At 38.2% G+C, this 20,857-nt stretch overlaps 3 protein-coding genes across 8 annotated transcripts in view; 1 reads left to right on the plus strand and 2 right to left on the minus strand.

The window, feature by feature from the left end:
- Positions 1–240: 240 nt before the first annotated feature.
- On the minus strand, positions 241–4,290 carry LOC135163114 (prolactin regulatory element-binding protein). 3 transcript variants are annotated; one of them, XR_010299068.1, is made up of 5 exons: positions 4,007–4,290; positions 3,519–3,898; positions 2,666–3,360; positions 2,112–2,499; positions 241–686 (listed from the first exon to the last, which is right to left on the minus strand). XR_010299068.1 is itself a non-coding variant. In XM_064122311.1 (4 exons), the coding sequence occupies exons 1-4, from the start codon at positions 4,142–4,144 to the stop codon at positions 2,414–2,416; spliced, it is 1,299 nt and encodes a 432-aa protein (XP_063978381.1). In that variant the 5' UTR covers positions 4,145–4,290; the 3' UTR covers positions 241–2,413. The 3 variants fall into 3 exon arrangements, 1 of the variants encoding a protein (XP_063978381.1); XR_010299069.1 differs by having other exon boundaries at positions 241–444; positions 526–2,499; XM_064122311.1 differs by having other exon boundaries at positions 241–2,499.
- A 424-nt stretch (positions 4,291–4,714) lies between these two features.
- On the plus strand, positions 4,715–8,915 carry LOC135162020 (NADH dehydrogenase [ubiquinone] flavoprotein 1, mitochondrial). Its single transcript, XM_064120071.1, has 6 exons — positions 4,715–4,805; positions 4,959–5,026; positions 5,416–6,084; positions 6,385–6,617; positions 7,316–7,519; positions 8,522–8,915. Exons 1-6 carry the CDS (start codon positions 4,757–4,759, stop codon positions 8,706–8,708), a joined length of 1,410 nt encoding a protein of 469 aa, XP_063976141.1. The 5' UTR covers positions 4,715–4,756; the 3' UTR covers positions 8,709–8,915.
- Positions 8,916–9,611: 696 nt separating this feature from the next.
- LOC135162019 (pseudouridylate synthase RPUSD2-like) overlaps positions 9,612–20,857 on the minus strand; it is a 116,113-nt gene continuing 104,867 nt past the window's right edge. For all 4 annotated transcript variants that reach the window (XM_064120069.1, XM_064120067.1, XM_064120070.1 and 1 more), the window contains 2 exons: positions 15,429–15,605; positions 9,612–14,600 (listed from right to left, as the gene is read on the minus strand). In XM_064120069.1, the coding sequence (XP_063976139.1) occupies positions 13,830–14,600; positions 15,429–15,605 (948 nt within the window). In that variant the 3' untranslated portion in view covers positions 9,612–13,829. The remainder of the gene's footprint in view (positions 14,601–15,428; positions 15,606–20,857) is intronic.

The raw sequence follows: 20,857 nt of genomic DNA on the forward strand, positions 1-20,857 counted from the left end.
CTCAATTTATTTGAGAGGCTCGTCTAAATGTCCACTCATTTAAATTCCGATTCAATGGATAGAAAAAAGGAAAGTGATTAGCAATCGATCTATCGGACATTTGAGTACCTGTCACAGTGTGGTGTGAATTATATGATAGATTCGAAGAATTGCTATCATCAAAAACGTCATCAATTGAAAAATATGGAAGTACTAGCGCTTTTCACGCATTTTACAATAAATAAAGCAACTAAATTTCAATCCTTAGCCGATAATGTTTTTTATTCTATTTTCACACTCATTTTCTCATTACATAATTTATAGTTTGTTTTATTGGTCAACAAAGGCAGATTTTACACTCATACGCAACTTTCTAAATAGTTTTTATTGACGTCAATGTTTTTCCTTGATGAAGAACTGCTTCAGAGCACAGAGATATGGTGTTCAATTATTCACTGAGTATTCCTTCCAAAAATAATAATTTGAGGAGATAATTAAAAAAGAGTTCTCTTGTACATAAAGAAATTTTCCAAAGAAATGCCTCACCAAATTCCTTTTTAATTTTAAGGTAATCGCACTGAGAAAAATTCATGGTTGCTCTGTCCTCAATGCGACTGTTTACCCTCATCAATAGTTCAATCACGTCGGAAACTAGAAAATATCTTCCGGCTTTTCCTCTTGAAACGACTCATTAACGGGATAATTTCCTAATGAACAATTAAAGATTTTATGTTTTACTCGAAGCGTTTTGCCACTTACTAATAGTTCTATTAATTCAGGAACTGGTGCTCATAAGGAACAAATCGACAAATTTTCTTCGTAGACGAGGAAATCTCCGGTGAGAAATATTTTCATTATTTTCTTTTAAACTCAGTCTTGAACGCAACGATTATCTCATTAAAAATTAAATATCTTCTACTGCTCTTAATTAATCATTGAATTATATGGAGTTGCTCGAGATGTTTTTAAAGATTGTTGGGGTTTTCAATAGACGAAGCAACGACCGAAAAAGTGTCAAGAAATATTGGTGTAACCGAAGGAATTTTCCGCACGCAATCTGTCACTGATTTATTATCAAATTTCCCCTTAAAGGGATAAGTACATAATTAAAATTTACAGATCCCTTCATCACGCATTAGTTCCTAAATCATTTTGGTCATCGGAAAAATGTATTGACGTCATCAAGCTCAGAACTTTTATAAAGAAATAAATGTGTTCAATTGGACACCTCGTGTGCAAAGATTACAATACAATGAACGAGAGGAATAGCACCGATAGAAGAGAAAAATATTTTTATATCGACAGCGATGCCACTAGATTTCATCCTAATATCTTTATTTCGCTATACACAGAGGCTTCTAACACTTTACATAGATCGCCCTCCATTCCCATAATTGATGTTGAATAATAAGACTCGAAAATATGACAACAGCAAGTTTTTTTCATTTTTTTAAACTAAATAAAATGAATAAACGAGAGATGAAGTTTGAAAATGGAAACATTAGGATTACAGGAAAATGTCAAAAGATTATTGAGCAGTGAATTTAATGGCCTGCAAATAAGATCTTTCAACATTTTCCTCCGAATAACTAAATTCCTATATAATTGGACACTGAACAAAAATTTTATGTCTGACTCGAATAATTTGACCACTTACTGTAAATTAAATTGTCTTCATAGATAGTGATTTCAGGGAAAAATGGCACAAGACTTTTTTGGTCGCAAAATTTCCCCAGAAATTACCTAATAAATCCCCTTCAACAATTTCCATTTCACGACCCCGCCATTTTCATAATTTCTTTTTTAGTGCCGAATTTTCAGTTTTCCCAATCATTCACAAATGAATCAATTAAAAGCCTGAATTTTTCATTCAGTAATTCTGGACAATATATTGACCATTAATTATCCTCATCATCATTGTTCCATTTATTTCATTCAATTGTAGACGCAATAAACTTTAAACAAAATAATTTATTTAAAATATTCCCCTAAAATTGAAATCACACTAAACCAAACAAGGAACTGCAGCAGTTATATGATAAAATAACACATGAGCAAGAAATAGTGAAAAAACAAAATCAATCAACAAGGAAATTACGTACAGCGAATGAGAATTAATTTTATACAATTACCTACGAAAGTACCGCTGGCAAGGTGCATGTATGCCCCTCCTATCCTGCAGGAGACTGTTCTCACGTTCATAAGCCCCACCATTCAACAAAAAACCCATTCAAAGGCATTTACACCGGATTTCCATCGGGCACACTCAGACAGGAAATTTTTTTTATCAACAGCAGAGATCACTTATTCTTGCAATCTACGTTCGTACGCGTGAAGTAGATTTCTCAAGGAGTTTTTTCCCTCTTTAGTCAATAAAACATAATTTAGACTCGGTAAGACGAACATTAACTAATTCAGCAATAAATAACCCGGGTCATATACCCATGTAGCTGCAGAGAGTAAATGCACCACATATACTCAGGATGATGAATATTATTACGAACCAAAAGGGGAGTGTATCTGAAAAACAAATTACATAATTATTAAATTAATTCAGTTCCAATTACGTTTGAGGGTTGAAATCGATTTTGGAGGACATTCTGCATTCGAACGAATTTTTTACGATAACAAAGAGTCCAAGTATTAATTTTGATTTAAAAAAATTAATGAGTAAAGAACTACTCACGTCTGAAAGGAATGCTGTGAATACAAATTCTGTTATCCACGGATATACTGACAACAGCAGCTTCTGCATTGCTGGTGATGGATGGTCCTTCCATTTTAAAAGGAATAAACTCCAGTCCAGTGACGAACATGCTGTGTGCCCCAGGTACATGCAACACCCTTTGTAAACTAAATGCAACGAATATGTCAACACTCCCAGAGAACATCGTTCCCACAGCCACGAATTTGCCATCATCAGACACCGCTATAGCTGACAATGTTTCCCTGAAGGACGTGGACCTGACGATGGAGCCCTGTTCCAGGTCCCAGAGTTGAAGGTAACTAGGATTCTTCGCCACAATTGAGTTGGACAGAACGAATAACTGGGCTTTCAAGTTCTTGTCAACGGGAATCCTAAACCGAAGACGCTTGTACATATACTTGCCACCAGCAGGGGGTGTCCAGGAGAGCTCCTGGCTCTTGGTGCCCTTAACAACGTCCCAGACGATGGCACGACAGTCCTTGGCTATCGATGCTACTAGATTTCCATCGTGATTGAAGTCAATATCGTCAATTTCTTTTGTGTGCGCTTCTAGGTCATGGATTTTTGTCAGGTGAGGAAATTTCCAGAGTCGAATGACACCGTCGAGACCACCGGTCGCCATTACTTTGCCATTTGGACTTATTCGGACTATCCTCTGAATTGGCTCTGAGTCACTGGAAATTAAAGAGTTCATTCGAAAAAGCACGTTCCCCATAATCAAGTAAATCCACTAAAATCCTGCGTCAGGCTCTACTACCGAATGATTCAACCCAATAACCTTTGTTTTTCAACCAGATTCTTAGTCAACATGTTCCACTGAATCATAACTCACCTGAAATCTGTCTGAATACTCGTTGATGGTTTAAGAACGAGCTGCAACTTCTTATGTTTAACATTAGCATTGTTGTCCTTGATGTCCTCCACCCTCTCCCCATTGATCTCCTCGCTCCTCTCGCTCTTCCTCCTCTGCCTGAGGTTTTCCCTGTTGATGGTGCTAGCACTAGTGCCCTTGAGTATCTCCCCGTTCTCCAGTGTTACCACCCTGGTAGTGACATCGTACAGCTGACAATGGCTCTCCTGTCCAGCCACCAAGTACGTCTTCTTATCAGCACTGCTACAAGCACAGTTCATCACGACACTGGGCCCTGTCTCATGTCTCGTCACCTCCTCAGCTGTGAACCCCCAGCCATCGTGTGACAGTTCGAAGATTTCCTGAGGATGAATGACAAACATAACCTCAAATGCCACAGAAAAAAACGAAACTTGTGGTATTGTTTCTTGGGGCCTTTATTTTTGATGGAAGAATCATTTGTAACTTACAAATCCATTTGCAACCCCAGTTTTAGAAGATCCTCCACCACCACCCACCAGTATGTGTCTGCTGGTGAGCATTTGAATGCTGTAAAGAGGAAAATTAACTTTGGCAATGAGCCCCCCCTTGTTCCTCCTCGATGGCATTTTATTGTTTTACTAGTCACTTCAACATTTAACAGGAGACAACACAAAAACACAATTCTCGGGGGATTATCTGTGAATGTTTATTGTCAATTCACGATGAAAGAACAGAGACAAGTTCCACGTTTCACGTTGGCGCCCCGTCTCGGCCGTTCGGTCGATTATGAAGGTCGCACAGGGTACGTCATTCGTTGACTAAATTTTCAATTGTATATAATGCTTCGATTTCATTGGTATCATTGGATGATTGGTTGTAACTCTTAAATGAAATTGATCTTTTAATTGGAAAGGGAGAATTTTGTACATTTTTTATTCTTGATATTCATGTGTCCTGTGTGTTCCGCCTGCGATGCACAGAGGTCACGCCTTACGTTGAATTTTTAATTATTTATTTAAAAATAAATAAGAAACTAGCGAAACATTGTAAGCTCAGTACGAACGGGTACAAACGTAATACAATCACCAGAATTAGTTTATTTTTCGAAAAGCAATCACCTGTTGGCTATCTACATACGAATCGAGGGGCGGTCAGCTGGTATTTGGTGTGAAGATGCGGCTTAAGGAAACGAGGGCTCCGAGAATTTCGATGAAACGAAAAAACGTCAGTGGGGCAAGATGGCGGGTGTCATAACTCGCTGTGTCTCGGTATCCGGACGGCAATTAAGTAAGTTAAGGGGCTTTACTAATATTATTATTAAGGATCATGATCGAGGATTAGACGGTGGATGTTGACGACTCGATTGAATGCATTTACGAAGATTTTCATTGGGTAATTGGGCAGATGGAGGCTTATATAATTTGTTTGTTGGTGCTATAGAGTGCCTGGGACCAGTGTTGACGACCCAGCAGGTCAGGAAGTTTGCTGATGCTGCACCAGAAGGAAAGGTACAGCAATAATAACAAATAAATACATATTTTGTACTAAACTAATTGTGGAGGCATGGAGGAACGTAAATCAAAAGATTGCACCATCTCCCGCAATTGCATGTATCTCGTTAAATCAATATCATTGCACGTCGGTGACAGTGGCCACTGTAAGAATAACGTACCAGTTCTGCAATGTGTCCGATTTTTTATAACAAAATTGCGAGTTGAAAGTTTCCAAAATAATAATTATTTAATTTGAACCTGTCAGTTTCGTGAGCTAGACTGGTACCCGAAAGTCCATAACTGCTCTAGTGATCACAAACTTCCATTCGAGAGAATATATAAATCAGTCTACGAGTTTAAAAAAATATTCAATGTTAATTAATCACTTTCTTCCCCCCACATAGAAATGTGGAAGTCCATTGAGCGATCAAGATCGTATATTCACGAATCTCTATGGCCGACACGACTGGAGGCTGAAGGGTGCCCTGAAACGAGGTGACTGGTACAAAACCAAGGCAATTCTCGATAAAGGCTCAGACTGGATAATAAATGAGATCAAAGTATCGGGTCTTCGTGGTCGAGGTGGTGCTGGATTTCCATCTGGAATGAAGTGGTCATTTATGCAAAAGCCATCGGACGGCAGACCCAAGTATCTCGTCGTCAATGCTGACGAGGGTGAGCCAGGCACGTGCAAGGATCGTGAAATTATGCGCCACGATCCACATAAACTTGTCGAGGGTTGTTTAATCGCTGGTCGGGCAATGGGGGCTTGTGCAGCTTACATTTACATTCGTGGAGAGTTCTATAATGAAGCATCGAACATGCAGGTTGCCATTGCTGAGGCTTATCAGGCTGGTTTAATTGGCAAAAATTCATGTGGCACGGGATATGATTTTGATATTTTTGTTCAACGAGGAGCTGGTGCTTATATCTGCGGAGAGGAGACCGCATTGATTGAGAGTATCGAGGGAAAACAGGGAAAGCCAAGACTCAAGCCCCCTTTCCCCGCTGATGTGGGATTATTTGGATGCCCCACTACTGTTACTAATGTAGAAACTGTGGCTGTTGCACCGGTAAGTCAATTTATGTCAACTGGTCATTATTTATTTAGTCTGTTAACAATTTTCCGGGGAGGAAATTCGAAGAGTTTGATTTAATATTCAGGAACATTAACAAAGAAATCTCTTAAAACTCTTCTCGAAGGTTTGCCGTTTCAGACACGATAATTGATTGATCTGATCACGAATATTATTATTGATTAGGGTCTCTGACCATTTCACAAGTGAACAGGTCACGATTTTATGCCTTTTTCCCCAGCTCTTGGATGAAGGAATTGGATTTAATAATCTAATAGTAATTCTATCTCATTACAGACAATTTGTCGTCGTGGAGGTACCTGGTTTGCTAGTTTCGGTCGGACTCGTAATCACGGTACGAAACTATTCAACATCTCAGGTCACGTAAACAATCCATGTACTGTGGAGGAGGAGATGTCGATACCACTGAAGGAACTCATTGAGAGACACGCCGGTGGTGTAATTGGGGGCTGGGACAATCTTCTCGGTGTTATTCCCGGTGGATCCTCCACTCCCATCATTCCAAAAAGGTTGTTAATTATTAGGGGATACTTTAAGGAGACTGGGAAGTAATTACCAGTTGGTGAAATTGACTGGTTAATTTTTAATAGACGTGATAATCTGAGATGGGGGGCTGACTTTGGACTTTCTTGGATGCTTCGACATTCCTGGAAGGAATTGTCGTTCTAATATTAAGGGGTGTGATGGCAGTTTGTTGTGGGAACTCGTAGTTTATGGAGAAAAATCTTAATTGGTAAATTTTGTTGGAAATTGAGAGAAACAGTCCACAGGGTATTGCAAAATTTGAAGAACCTCATCTTGTCAAATTGATGGAATTTTGTAGGTTCTAATGAATTTTGATTACTGATTACCGAGGCATCTTAACGTTAATTAAAAAATTGTCATTTGAATGGGATTTCAGAGAATCGAATACTCGTCCTCAATCTTACTAGCGGCAAATAACTATCCAAATTAAGACAGCTAATTTTTAAATAGTCAAAAATCAATGTAATCATTATTGCGAATACCCCGAAATCTACCAATGCTATTAGCAAATGTCAAGGCACTTTTGTTAACCCATAGAATTTCCTACAAAAAAGACTCCGAAATATCTCCCTAAACCTCTCTCCTCTAGAGTCAATTACCAAATTAATTCGTCTTACAAAACAGACTTTACCACTTATTAAAGATCTCGTTTCATTGATCCGTTCATCTCTTGTTTCTCCAGTACTTGTGACACAGTGCTCATGGACTTCGATGACCTCGTCAGGGTGCAGAGCTCGTTCGGTACGGCTGCTGTTATCGTGATGAACAAACAGACGGATGTAATCAAGGCGATCGCTCGCCTCATCAGCTTCTACAAACACGAGTCCTGTGGTCAATGCACTCCTTGCCGCGAGGGTATAAGTTGGATGTACAAAATAATGAGCCGGTAAGCTAATTTGACTGAGATAAGCGTGTTCGGGTCTAGCACGCGACTCTTCCATTCACTTTGTTTAATGTAATACGTCTCTTGAACTTTTATTTTTGAAAAGTTTGACTGTCGTGCCGACTAATGAAATTATTCAAGAATCGAGGAATAACAATTAGGTAATTGAAGGGAATTATACGGTTCGGGTTTGCTGGGGAGTTCGTGGTCGTTTGATTGCTGTGCAAATGAGAACGTTTTGGTGTATTCAGGATATTAGTTTTTTGTTAATGGTTTGTCAAGAAGGAAATACTCAATGGAAATTTACATTTACTTTTACATATGTTTTTGGTCATCTAAGAGGCAATTAAGGAAAATTGTTCTATTGTTAACGTATATTCAACGAGTAATAATACCTATTTAAGTGGCAGAGGGAGGAGTTAATACCAATCTTACGGATTCTCTCATTCGACCCGAAAATTTTAGTGGTTTTACTTCGTCGGTATACGACGAATTTGATAATTTAATTGTACATTGTACAGGTAGAAGAACAATTTAATTACGTATACTAAAATAAGTTGGGAAAATATCGGGAGTCAGGAAACGGAGGCATTTACACTAATGTTATCCTTGCCGCAAGTGAAGGAAATATCAATCTACTATTTAGAACGTTTTACGTCATTCAGAAAAAATGGGGTAATTACCCATGATGGGAACTACTGAAAAATTTAGAGAACTTATAGAGTCCAGGAGAAAATTAATGTGTTGGCGGATCCTGAGATAGGGACAGAATTTCCATAATTTTCTGTTCGTCTTTGCAGTTGCTGAGACTCCATTGTATCTAATAGGTAATTTTACTGTGAAAATGCTGTCCGTGTTAAACTATGCCATCGTTCGTGAAAGTCTCTTGATGAAAATTCCCCCTCTTAATTCTCCCAGTAATCTACATAGACGTAAAAATAGTATTACCTCCTCTCATTATGGTCCTGCAGATTTATGATAACCATAATTTTTTGTTTCCTCAAGATTTGTCGAGGGTAATGCGGAGGAGCATGAAATAGATATGCTGTGGGAGCTGACGAAGCAGATCGAACTTCACACAATCTGCGCTCTAGCAGACGGTGCAGCCTGGCCAGTTCAAGGTCTAATCCGTCACTTCAGGCCCGTCATTGAAGAGAGAATTCAAAACTTCAAGCAACGAGCCTGCAACTAAATCCCTCTAGAGTTTTTTATAAACTGTCTATCATGAACGACAATTCAATTAATGTCCTCTTCTTCAAAAAACAGTAAATTATTCTCCCCCGCAGTCGAGGTGAGGCCTACCTCACGTGTACATAGATAAATCGACGCGATAGAATGTGAATTTTCAAATCGTGTAAATCCCGATAAGAAAGTTGTTAATAAAAAAAAAATGAATAAATCATTTTGTCAATTTATTCCCCCTAAATTTATCGACTTTTCAGTGGCTATTCTTCCTGCATTATTCATTGCATTTTGTCAAATACTTAGACGGATATTCTTTTGCAATGTGCGTGGGGAAAGGGGGGCCGTAACGGAAGCGGTAGGAGTCGTTCTCTTGGAACGTCGATCAAGATAATTACCATTATTTATTTTAGACTGGGGTTCAAATCTTTTTTTTTTATGTTGCACAATATCCAGAGAGCTGATATCTATTACTTCATTCTGATAATATATATGTAAAAAAAATTGCAGAATGCAAATTGCAGATGCAAATAGTTTAGTACATTAAATAAATGAACGGCGATTGATGATGGATGATGAAAGATGAAATTAATGGATGACCCACTGTCCTTTCACAGCAGAAAATCATTACCCACTGACTCCCTCGGTTCCCCCCCAAAGCCCGCAGAATACCAATGCTTTCCACCCTCGCCGCTCCTTACCTGCTGAAAATTATGACTCCTGAAGAATTCATACACCAATAGCTCCTCCTATTTTTCTGGGTTAACGGGCCTCTTACGCTCGATTTATCGCCGCAGATCTTCCCACCGCAACCACCACTTTTCCCCTCTATATTTCCATACATCCATTGATTAATTCAAAAAAAAGGGGGGTAGTTAAAAATATGTACATAGAGAATGCGACAAAGTGGCAATTTACCGAACGATAATTAGCATTTATTCGTTCATTATACAAGAATTTTTATTCACTTCTTCATCTCCATAAAATGGTTTTTTACTCACGAACGCTAACGATCCGTTTACGATATACGATAATACGTCATTACAATGTGCGTATACAATATATATATAATATATACAAAAGCGATCGCTTGATTCACAAACAAAATTCTCCATTTTGTCATCATTAAGATTTTTACTCACGATTATTTTCCTCTCTCGACCCACTAAATCTCGCACTCGCGAACTTTTTTTTTGTCTTTTTTTTCCTGTAGTTTTTGTCATCATAATTTTTTTTTGTATCTTTCCTTCATTTAATGTACTTTATTATCATCAATAAACGTTAGTTTTTATTTACTTATCTTATCTTTACATACATTAACGTAGCGATTACATGATACGATAAATTCAGGGGGAATTTATCAGTTTCTTAAAATTAAATTCAGTAGTGAAGTGGCGGAGCTGATTGAAGGGATTTCACTTCCATATTATTCAGAATATCTGAAAATTAAAATCTAATTTTCAGTTTTAATGCTGATGACATGTCTCCTATCGATATTACACGTGAACTGATTTTTCTGCAGGACTTCAACATATTTTTATAGTTCTTCCTACAATATGTGTGAATCCAAATTTTGCATTCCTCCATTGGATTTCGAGTCCTAGATATCTCACTCCCAGAACTCACTTCACTACTGAATCGATATTTTCTCTTGTTAGTAAGCGCACAAACTGTCTCTTATGGTAGGTCCGTTGGTTTTGCCATTTAATATCTTAACTTTCTTGCTATAAAGGTAATTTTTTTTTCTAATATGTTTTCGTCTTGCGCTGAGCCACGCTTTCGATATACAACACTAAGGCCAATTCGGAGACATGCGTGATCGAGTAATAAAATAATATTCTCCAATCTGGGGTATTTTCACTTTTGATACAGGAAGTATTAGACTTTGTCACGCATCAGAAACTCGTACAATTGAGCTCTCGATGGGGATGCGTGACATGCAACCTGTGGGTCTTCAATGAAAACAATATTTTCGATTATTTGTGATTATTTTATTCTCATTTTGTTTATGACTGACAATACCGGATATTTTTTATCACTTTTTGACGATATGATTTAAAGCTCACGGATGCTCCCCAAGTTGGCACGGTCGTGCTTCATTGGTTGGATAAATTTTCATTTATTCTCCTTTATTATTGGTGACTGATTCGGTAGTGAAGTGGTAAAGTCAATTAGTTGGAAATGAGCTCAGAAACGGATCCGTAAATAGCTCTGGAAGTAGTGACTACAGAGTCAAATGCCATTTATCGAAAGATTGTTCATGAATAATTTTATGAGCAGCAACTATACTTTTTTTAAGTTTTAATAAACCCTCCAGATTCTAAATTCTCTGCAATACTATTCCGCACAAGAATTTTTTGCATGTCTGATTTATATTTTGCCAATTGTTCAATTACTCTGTAATACCACTTTCTAAAACGAAAAATATTCCACTACTATTCCAGGTAAAAAATTCTGTTTTATTGTCAAATGTTCTCGATATCCGCGATGTTGACAAGCATGTTTTTATGATCTCTAAAAAGGTTCTTGAATGATTTTATTTGTCAAAATACCCTGCTCACAAATTGTTCATCTCTCTGAGACTTTTGACAACCATTTTTCCAACCGAATTCACTTATTTCAGAGCTATTTCCAATAAATTACCACTCCACCACGGAATTTGATGATTTGTGGGCACGCATAGTGTCTCTTGATTCTTCATTCCTCCTGTATAATCGGCCTATAAAAATAGACATCTCTCTATTTTGCAATTCGAGCTAACAGATCCTTGCTACTTCAACAAAGTCGACGATAACTCGAACGAGCATTTGATTTGACAGCAAAACGCAATAAGAGGATGTCTCGCATACTGTCGACTTGGAAACGCTGAAATAGCGCGACCATTGACATTAAACAGTAATTAATTTTCACATGATTCCCGACTAGCAGTAAATGATATTGAATATAGATATCCCAGGCGACGAAAAAATATTTAATCCGTCAATTTGTGGACGACAACAGATATTTTGTGGATTATTTCAGGAAGAATTATTGCTCGTTACGAGTTACTGCTATCGATTTGTCATTTACGGAAGAGAAGCAACGCTACGACGCGCGGGTGATTGGTCCCACCATTCCGGGGACCGGAAGCTACTATAATAAATGTCGTTATTGAAGCCTCCGTTCTTGGTTGACCATTTTCAAATTAACTGAAGGATCGAATTCATCAATTCGGTAGTGAAGTGGCCCAAGGGAATTATTGCTGAATATTCCAGAACGGAAAGGAGATAGCATTATATTTATAAACACTCTTTTTAAGGCTTGCGTGGAGAACAATTCAATAATGGGAAAAATGAATAAACCACATTACAATTTTTAGTTGCCAATACCAACTAAAAATTATTTTTGATTTGTGAATTGATTCCCAGTCAATAAAAGTGAATAACAGGATTTTTTTCGTCCTCTATTTACATTTCTGCTGGATAAAAAATGATTTTTCTCACCAGAATTTCAAAAAATAAAAAACTTAATGAACAAGTTCTTTTTTCCTTGAATTACGTCGAGCAGTCGTTTTTCTAGAATTTCATTTCACTCCACGCTCTCCTCGCTTCAAGTCTACGCCATGAAAAGAGATATGAAAATTCAGCTATCCCATTTAGATTCGGAGATATTAAACGGATAGCTTGTTTCACCCATTTCACTAGTGAATTTCTCTCTACATTTGTTATAAGTGTGTTGAAAACACTTGGCATTGGGGATTAAAAATTATATGGAATAAAGAGATGGGTTTACGGTTGACGTATAGTTTTTTAATCGTTTTATTATATTCCCTTCACTTTTCGAAATCAAATGCTCATCAATGTTTATCAACCGCGAAGGACCAGAGAGTAAAGTGCATGATCTCTAGACATGTCAGGTCAATCTCCCAATAGTTAAAATCAAAAAAATTATATGTTCGAGAAAGAACATGTGAAGGCATGAAGACTTTTAAAATCGTTCGGCGTAAAAATCTTAAACAAAAAATTCCTTTTTTTCCTCTGCAATGTCTATTATCCAAACATAGTAGAGTCTCGCTGTGATTTTGGCTTGGAGCTACTATTTCTGCGTACTGAAATATTCTGGGACTGGAGACGGAGAGTGAGAGAATGACTCGGTTATTTAAATTGCTTTGTCGTAGCCTAAAGTCCAAGTGGGCTATTCCAAATGTCGACTTGACTATTTTAAGCTAGTCATTTAGTTGCAGAAGAACAATAAGGAGACTCCACTACATATTTAACACAATTTATTGAATTATACTTCACTTCATTAATTAGGAGCCATTCAAAAAATAGAAACGAGATGCTGGAGATCTCTTTATTCCATAGAAAAAAAATCATTGTAAAATCCTAAAATTTGAAGAGTCTAAAATATGTTCAAGACTATCCTACATTCCTGATAAAAGTCACCCTTCAATTCTATACATTAATCATAGCGAAATGACTTTGCAAGAATTTCCACCAAATTTTCAATGAAAAATGCAATTCTAGTGGAAGATTAAATTATTTCAGGTAAAAATTTCACCAGATGATTGCAGTTTTCATCCAACTTCCGTTTAAAATTCCACACAAAAAGCTCTGTAAGATTCTTCCTCTTGAAAATATTCACAAAATCATCTAGTGAAGTAGTAAAACGAGACTTCTACCCTTTCGGAAGATAAAACAACTTGAAAAAACCAACACTCCCTCATTCGCATATTAAAACAATCTTGAGCAAACGCTAATGTCACTCCATTGTCCAAAAACAAAATTCCATCCCTTTAAAGGATGGTTGTTCCAATTTGTAAGAACTGTCACCTCCAAAATTACCAACCCCTCCAAAAAAAAAAACCTCCTACAGAAGGATAATCCTCAAAGTGCGAGACGTCCTCCATTGAAGTCACCTCATCTCGTTTTACCACCCCTTCCCGCTCATCACCACCACCACTCCACCACCTCCCTATGGCCCAAACCCAACAAAAAAAAAAATCGGTCACCCAAGTCTCGAAGTACCGCTCGCAAACGGATGGAAGGCACGGGGTAGGATATCAAAAAAGGGTCTGCGTCATTTCGTAGATATGGCTCCTCGTAAAACACGTAAAAATGAATAATGACTGATAAATAATAGAATCCCCTGACTATCGATCATCCCCACCACTCCAGTCACTGGCAGCCCACGCTGGTAGAGGTGTCTCGTACTCCCATCCAGGGCCACAATAACGCCACGCATGTAGATACATAACGAGGTCCGATGGTTTTGGATCACGATATTTAACTTTGCACTCGTAGCAATGAGGATCTACGGTGACTTTTTCATTGGTGAAACTCGAATCTGGTGGCTCACTACCGGTTTGTGTGCCAACGGTGACCTTGAGGGCAGGTGGAAGTGGCTGTTGAGGTTGTTCATCGTCCGGCGAACATCCTGGAGTAGATGATGGTGAGCCATTACTGTCCTTGTCACCGCTGGAATTTGATACACGATCCTCGATGTCCAGTTTGGGCTTGAAGAGGCTCATCTCCGAGTCACCGTCCATCCCGAGCCAGTTCTCGGCGTTGTGGATGCCGATTAAGTCCTTGACGAGCTCCTCATCCGTCTTGCCGATGTTGCCTCCTTTACCCTTCTCTGGACCGAAGACTGTGTGATTGTAGAGGGGATCGTTCACCACTGGGTACCCGAGGTACTGCAGGTGCACACGAATTTGGTGCATTCTTCCGGTCTGGGGCTTGCAGAGGACCACCGAGGACTTGCCGTTGTAGGATAAACGCTTGAAACGAGTTATACAGTCCTTGCCTTTGTCCGAGACCTTACAGACGCCGATCTTGTAGGAGACGACTTCAATTGCTTCCGAACAGACCACCTCGTCCTCTGGGAAGGCCCCTTCCACGCGGCAGACGTACTGCTTGTGCACCTGGGGGAGATAATTGGGATTAGCACGGATCCAGGGGTATCTCACGTAAAATTTTGAGTTTTGGATTTGCTACGCTCCTCCATAGAATGTTTATAGTTTCTCTCTCGTATATTATTATATAAATTTTGTCCGCTTGACAATAGGCATCACATTGTTCCACGAATTTCCCTTGAAAACGCAATAAATTAATGGTTTTTAACTAACCATCGAGGTAAAATGTTTCTACTCAATGCGAAGTTAGAGACTGATAGTTTGGAACTCATTAAATGTTTCAAAAAGTCTTCAATGTCGTATGATGATTAAAGACAACGTTTTATGCTAATGCAGCGCCGAGTCAATGAATTCAATTATTTAAAAGCTGTTACGTTTGTCAACGAGTTTGACCCTTGTTTATACACATTACGAAACTGTCAGTCGAGTCATTGTGAGGCGTGAAGTTGAACTTTATGAATATGTAGTTAATTAAATTTCAGTTAAAGTTACGTGCACTGGCAGTGGTTGATGGTAAATAACACGAGGGGATAGGAGAAATTGTAGCTTATTAGCTCTAAGTGTGCGCAGCTTCCTCGGTCTGGTATTTGCTTAGATTTTAGACTCAAGTGTACAAGATACTGTGATTACATCTGCAAACTTTTGTATAATAAAAATAAAAATAGAATTTTTATTATTCATTACTTATTAAAATTATCTTGACTTATCTGGCGTTATAAAAATTCTGTTTTCAATGGGATAAATTCATAATTTGTAATTTTAATAAAATTTTAATCTGAGTGAATGAAGCGATTCTATTTTCTGTGACAAATCGATGCTCAATAATTGGTGAAGTACCTGTCTATTTCTGATTTGATGCTCCATTTGTCTAGCCTTCTTCGGTGTTCTACCAAACAATAAAATACCACTGGTCAACCTGTCGAGCCTGTGAATTGTCCTCAGATTCTTCAGATTGTACTCTTTAGCCAGAATAAAAACGACAGTATTGTGCCGATAACGACCGCACGGGTGGACCTGTAATCAATCAAAAACACACTTCAATTCATCAATAAATCCATTGACCGGAATTGGGATATAAAAGTTGGAGGAAGGGAAAAAATCTGTTTTCAGCACAATGATCAGTCATTCAGAACGAGTCGGGGATGAATGGGGGCTAATGAATAAAGCCGACAATTAGTCACGAGGCTGGGATTTCATGGGGTTGTATGGTGAATAAGCAAGGATACAGGGCCTATGTTCGGTAGGGTTCGTTTGGAAAAATCATTGCATTCAATTCAATCAAGTAGATTGTTTAATTGGGGAAATTGGTTGATTATCCTTCTTTGAGAGAACAGAGAGCAGAATTGATATGAATTGACTGGAAAATATTTCTGAAGCAAAATCTGTACAAAATTTCAGCAAATGATTTTCGATGCGTGAAATTTTATTTTTTAAGAAGCATTAACTATTGCGAAAACATCCCATATCGGCAGAATATAACACGAAAATCCATTTTATTTGTTTTCTGTATTTGTCACTAAAAAATATCCATATTCGTAATAAAAATATTATTCAATGCTTCAATAATATCAATACCGTACACTATTCCATTATTACAGTATTGACACAGCTCATCAAATAACTCCCAACTCTACCATTGAAATGGATCAATGTTGTCAGCAATTCCGAAAATCTCCGGTAATCCAAAGAATAATAAAGAGAAAAACCTGGAAAAATTTCCATTTCCTGTTTGCCCGGCGGTGATTCGTGGGAGTAATAATTCATCGCTCTGCGATTTTTTCGACACGTTCCTTAATTACAAACGCTCTGGTAAAATGTGGAAAGCAATTCCTCAGGGAAAAATAATGATCTACAAAAAAATGTCTTGACACGCCCCATTCCCTTCACCACTTTCCGATATTTTGTTCCGACAATTCTGGGTTCGAACGTTTTTTTTTTTAATCATTTCCTCGATAGCACTATTCATGCACAAATGTGTGAACATTCCGTTCGATCGTTCGTTCGTTTGCAACATCAATTCTGTTGGAAAAGTGGAACCGATTCCCGAAAAATCATAGTGCACAAAAAACATGTCTCATTCGAGTCCACAGTTTCCGGGATTTTGGCGCCCTTCGGTATCCATATCAATTTTTTATTCAACTGCTGTTCCCCATCACGTTTCACAACACAAACCTTCACATTCATGCTACAAACACTGGGCTCTTCATTATTGGACAGAGTATTGATACAACCCATGTAATAACTCTCACCAGAACCATCCAAATGGATCAACGCTGCCAGCAATTGAAAAAATCCTGTATAATCCACAGAATAAAGGAGAAGAATGGAAGAAATTTAAATTTCCCACTCGCCTCGGGTGATTCGTGCAATCAACAATGCATTGCTTTATGATCGATGGAATGAAAATGTAAAAAATAAAAATATAACAATTTATCGTTCCAACGCAGGAAAAGATACGAGGAATCGGGGACGATGAGATCCGCACGTGTAAACAGGAAGACGAGCAACCGTAAATCGTTCTGATGCAGCTGTTGTTTCGAGGATGCATCGATTAACCGCATTCGAACGAGGGAGTTGATAGGGACGGATTATATTGGATCATAAAGTTTTTTTAGGAGTTTCGTCTTCATCGTGTTACGTCACGCCAACAAAAAGTTGAGAGCTAAATCCAGTAAATTGGATAAATTTTTCAATTTATTAACTTGAAGCGTGAACTTTAACAACATCTTCTTCATCATTGCGGTTATCCCGGCGTCATTTTGTAGAAAGTAATTTTCTCGGAAAGATAAATGGAATTTGTTGGTAAAAATTGCCCTTCCGTTTGCTAAACTTTGATATTTTACTGCAATTGAGAAAAAAATTACTGCACCGGAGGGGTAAAATCTCATATAAGGGAGATTTTATTTACTCTCAATACCTTTCAAACGACAATTGAAATCAGATGGTCATATATTTAGAACATTCTGCAAATATATATTTACTAAAAGGCAGGAACATCCTACTATGTCCAAATGAAAATAATCGTCTAGAGAAATATAACTCCCGTAAAAAAACTTGGGATAAATACAGAAATAAATGAGAATAAGCCGCGTCAGGGCCCAATCAAAAATCAATGAAGACAGAATGAACTTGGGGTGCGGGTCAGAAAACGGGAGATGGGATTATTATTATACAGTCATTGCAAAATTCCCTGAAGACCACAGACGCTCGTTTTGTCTTTACTGATTTTTATGGTGCGCTGACGACAATGATTTGCGTTTCATTTAGATATTTTTTCAAATTCTTTTATTTCATTTTTCCTCAAGAAAGTTGTCGTCCTCCTTATTAGACGATTTGTTTTTCATTCCCTAAGATGCCTTCACTAGTTTTTTTAATACGATGCATTAATGTTACCTTTGCCCAATTTAATTTGTCGAAATGAAATGTTCCTCCGCAGATGAAATGCCCCCCAGAGATATTCCGAAAATAATCGGAAGGGAGCTTTTATCCATCCAATTCCGAAGCTTTAGGAGAAAAATAGTCGTTTAAGGAACTTCGAAATAACCGTTGATGCACTATAACATTTCTCTTGCTCGACTCCACGACACCATTGCAAGTTACCTCTGCTCATAAAAATCCTTTCCGTACGAGCTCATGCGTCAGAGCTTACCTAACACGAGAGACTTCCGGCGAAAAGTTCTTTTGTTTCCCTCCAAGATTTACTATCCGTGATTTTTTATTCTCCCATTCCTCATCTTTTCGGTTGTATTTTTTTTTCCTCTCTCTCCACACGTGAATGAGCGTGCGAGTAGTGGGGGCACACGGAAGTGGTTCATGAATTGTGCGATTGGAGTTTCGCCAAGTATTTTTATTAGCGAGCTCCTTGTCCCTCACGTGGCTCTCACACCCAGGGAGTTGATAAATATCAAATTCAAACGCATTTTATATTTCAGTAAAAAGGGTAATAAATAACTGGAGAAAGAGAATTAAATACCACCGGTTGATTCTACCACCAGAGAATTACAAATGTTGGTAAATATTTATACATCAGGCGAAGACAAATGGGAAAAGTTTTTATAATTAAATGGAGCTGAGAAAATTTATTTTTGTTTTCTTTCAGATGAGCGGGAAATCACTTTCTGAATTTATCTTCGAGTATCTCATGGACCGAGACGTTTAAAGAAAAAATTTTCAAAGTTTTTGTGCCGATTGAGATCAAATTTTAGGGCGGATTGAGGAGAACGGACCAAAGATATAGTAAAAAAAATTCGAAGAACTGTTTTATTCCGGGGAAATAAAATCCCTCGTCCCCCTAAAGATTAACTTCCCCAATTTATTCTAAAATTATTCCTGACTGCAATAATGTCCGTGCAAAGCTATCTTTTTCCGTTACACCCCATCAGCACGAGCTTGACTCCCCATAAATACCAATAAATAACCATCAAATGCTAGTGCAATCACATCTGTCTCATCCCATTATACCTAATGCACCTGTTTATTACCCACTTTCCACCCCATAAAGGCTCCAAAACTATCCCCCGAATCCATTAATTTCCCATTTTTATTTATCCCCGTTCATTATGGAACATGAACATCAGGCTAAATTCAACGGTCATTTAAATCTTGTTTACAACACCGGGACTTGCATTATCACTTTGACGAATCTCTTCGGGATGGACGTGAAAAAAAAATAGTGTTCGAGATGGATTGCGTAATGGGCCGATTGTTATCGCCAATGCACCACGCGCAGTTTGTTTTCCCTCGATGCAATTACTTTCAGCTCGTTTTTTTTTTTGCTGCTTTATTTATCTCTAGTTGGTCTGTTTTTTTTTTCTGCGAAACCCGCCCACCATGTCTGATAAGAGGGGAATGGATTTTAAAAATTTTTTATTATTGTCTCTCAGTTGCGGTCTATTTTTGCATGAAGCGTAATTGCAAATGAAAAAATGGCGCAGCGACGTCTCGAGGTGGGAATCGAGGGGGTAATAAGTCAGGCTCATAGAGGAATAACGAATCACCGTGACGAGATAATGTTATACATAATACTGTGTCTCCGTGAGCTGTCCAAACGGATCGATTATGTTGTGCACGCGATCCTTGAGAGTTTTTCTTCAAGTTCCCTGGGAGAAATTTATGGGATTAATTAGGGAAATAGGAAAGAAATGGGTTTTTAAAATTTGTGGGGGTAGTTTGGGGGAAATATCCACAAAAGGTGGGTGAAATTCAAACCTTCGTTATTGTTGGGTGCGGTGGGCGGTACATGTACCGCTCAGCTGAGGGATAACGATATTTTTTACTTCCGAAAGCCCTAACTCAAAATAAATCAGACTCATGTTAGGGCTCATCGCAGGTTGAAGGGGAACAAGGGCGAAATTTGAGCCTTCGGATGATGAAAATAACTGTAGCGTTCACCCAGTTTTTCGGAAGAACCGTAAAAACTGAGGCAAACCCAGCAAAATTGATGAACAGCTCATAAAAATTAGGGTAAGACGTGTGAATTTTTCAATAGCATTTTTTGAATTATCTCCATCTGTCGTCTTGCTCTGCACTAATTCCAGGACTATTCGGACAAAAAAATATCATTGCGACAATCTATATATCTATTATTAATTTTATACCGAGGAATTAATTTTTTAAAAGGCCTTTATTCGTAAAATACGCACTAATACTCTCAGTATTATTTTCGCAGTGATTTTCGTTTATGTTTCGGCGCACTCGACCTCGATAACCCGATAATTTTAATTTCTCTCTCCCTCAAGGTCTGCACCGCTGTCCATTCTTTATTTCCATTTTACCCCTGTATTTTTTATTTCACTCTCCTCAATTTTTTTTTTAATTTCCGTTGAATATGAATATGGAAATATTTCGGGCGGCGACGCGGATATCACAGTCGTGCGGATTCTCACAATGATTTTGCGCTCGCTCACGTATATAGAGCTCGGGGTTCTCGTTTATCCTAATTAGCAATTCCAGCGGTAGCCCCACTACTTCTAGAGGTGGGTCGTACAGTTGAGTCACATTGAGGTCTCTCGGCCGTTTGGAAATAATTCCGTCTGTGACGCGATCTCGTTCACTTTTTTTTTTTAACTTTTTCACTGGGGTTGAGGCTTTTACTTCTGGGTTACGTGAATTAAAAAAATACGGATAACACGTGGTTTTTTTCATAATAATGCCCATGAAAATGTGTTCGTGTGGCCACGGAACTTGTAACTACAGACAAGGGTAATTAATCCTCATGTTTACTATGTTGGCGATAGTGGGGTGGAGTTTCTGTGGCGAATAACTGG

Source organism: Diachasmimorpha longicaudata, chromosome 5, assembly GCF_034640455.1.
Source record: "Diachasmimorpha longicaudata isolate KC_UGA_2023 chromosome 5, iyDiaLong2, whole genome shotgun sequence".
Classification (NCBI taxonomy): Eukaryota; Metazoa; Arthropoda; class Insecta; order Hymenoptera; family Braconidae; genus Diachasmimorpha; species Diachasmimorpha longicaudata.

Excerpts from the sequence above, each read along its gene's own strand:
- LOC135163114 (XM_064122311.1), bottom strand. The coding sequence starts at position 4,144 with ATGCCATCGAGGAGGAACAAGGGGGGGCTCATTGCCAAAGTTAATTTT. Across the intron at positions 3,361-3,518 it reads AGTATTCAGACAGATTTCAG|TGACTCAGAGCCAATTCAGA; the intron begins GTGAGTTATGAT and ends TTTAATTTCCAG. Across the intron at positions 2,500-2,665 it reads TCACAGCATTCCTTTCAGAC|ATACACTCCCCTTTTGGTTC; the intron begins GTGAGTAGTTCT and ends TTTGTTTTTCAG.
- LOC135162020 (XM_064120071.1), top strand. The coding sequence starts at position 4,757 with ATGGCGGGTGTCATAACTCGCTGTGTCTCGGTATCCGGACGGCAATTA. Across the intron at positions 5,027-5,415 it reads ATGCTGCACCAGAAGGAAAG|AAATGTGGAAGTCCATTGAG; the intron begins GTACAGCAATAA and ends CCCCCCACATAG. Across the intron at positions 6,618-7,315 it reads ACTCCCATCATTCCAAAAAG|TACTTGTGACACAGTGCTCA; the intron begins GTTGTTAATTAT and ends TTGTTTCTCCAG.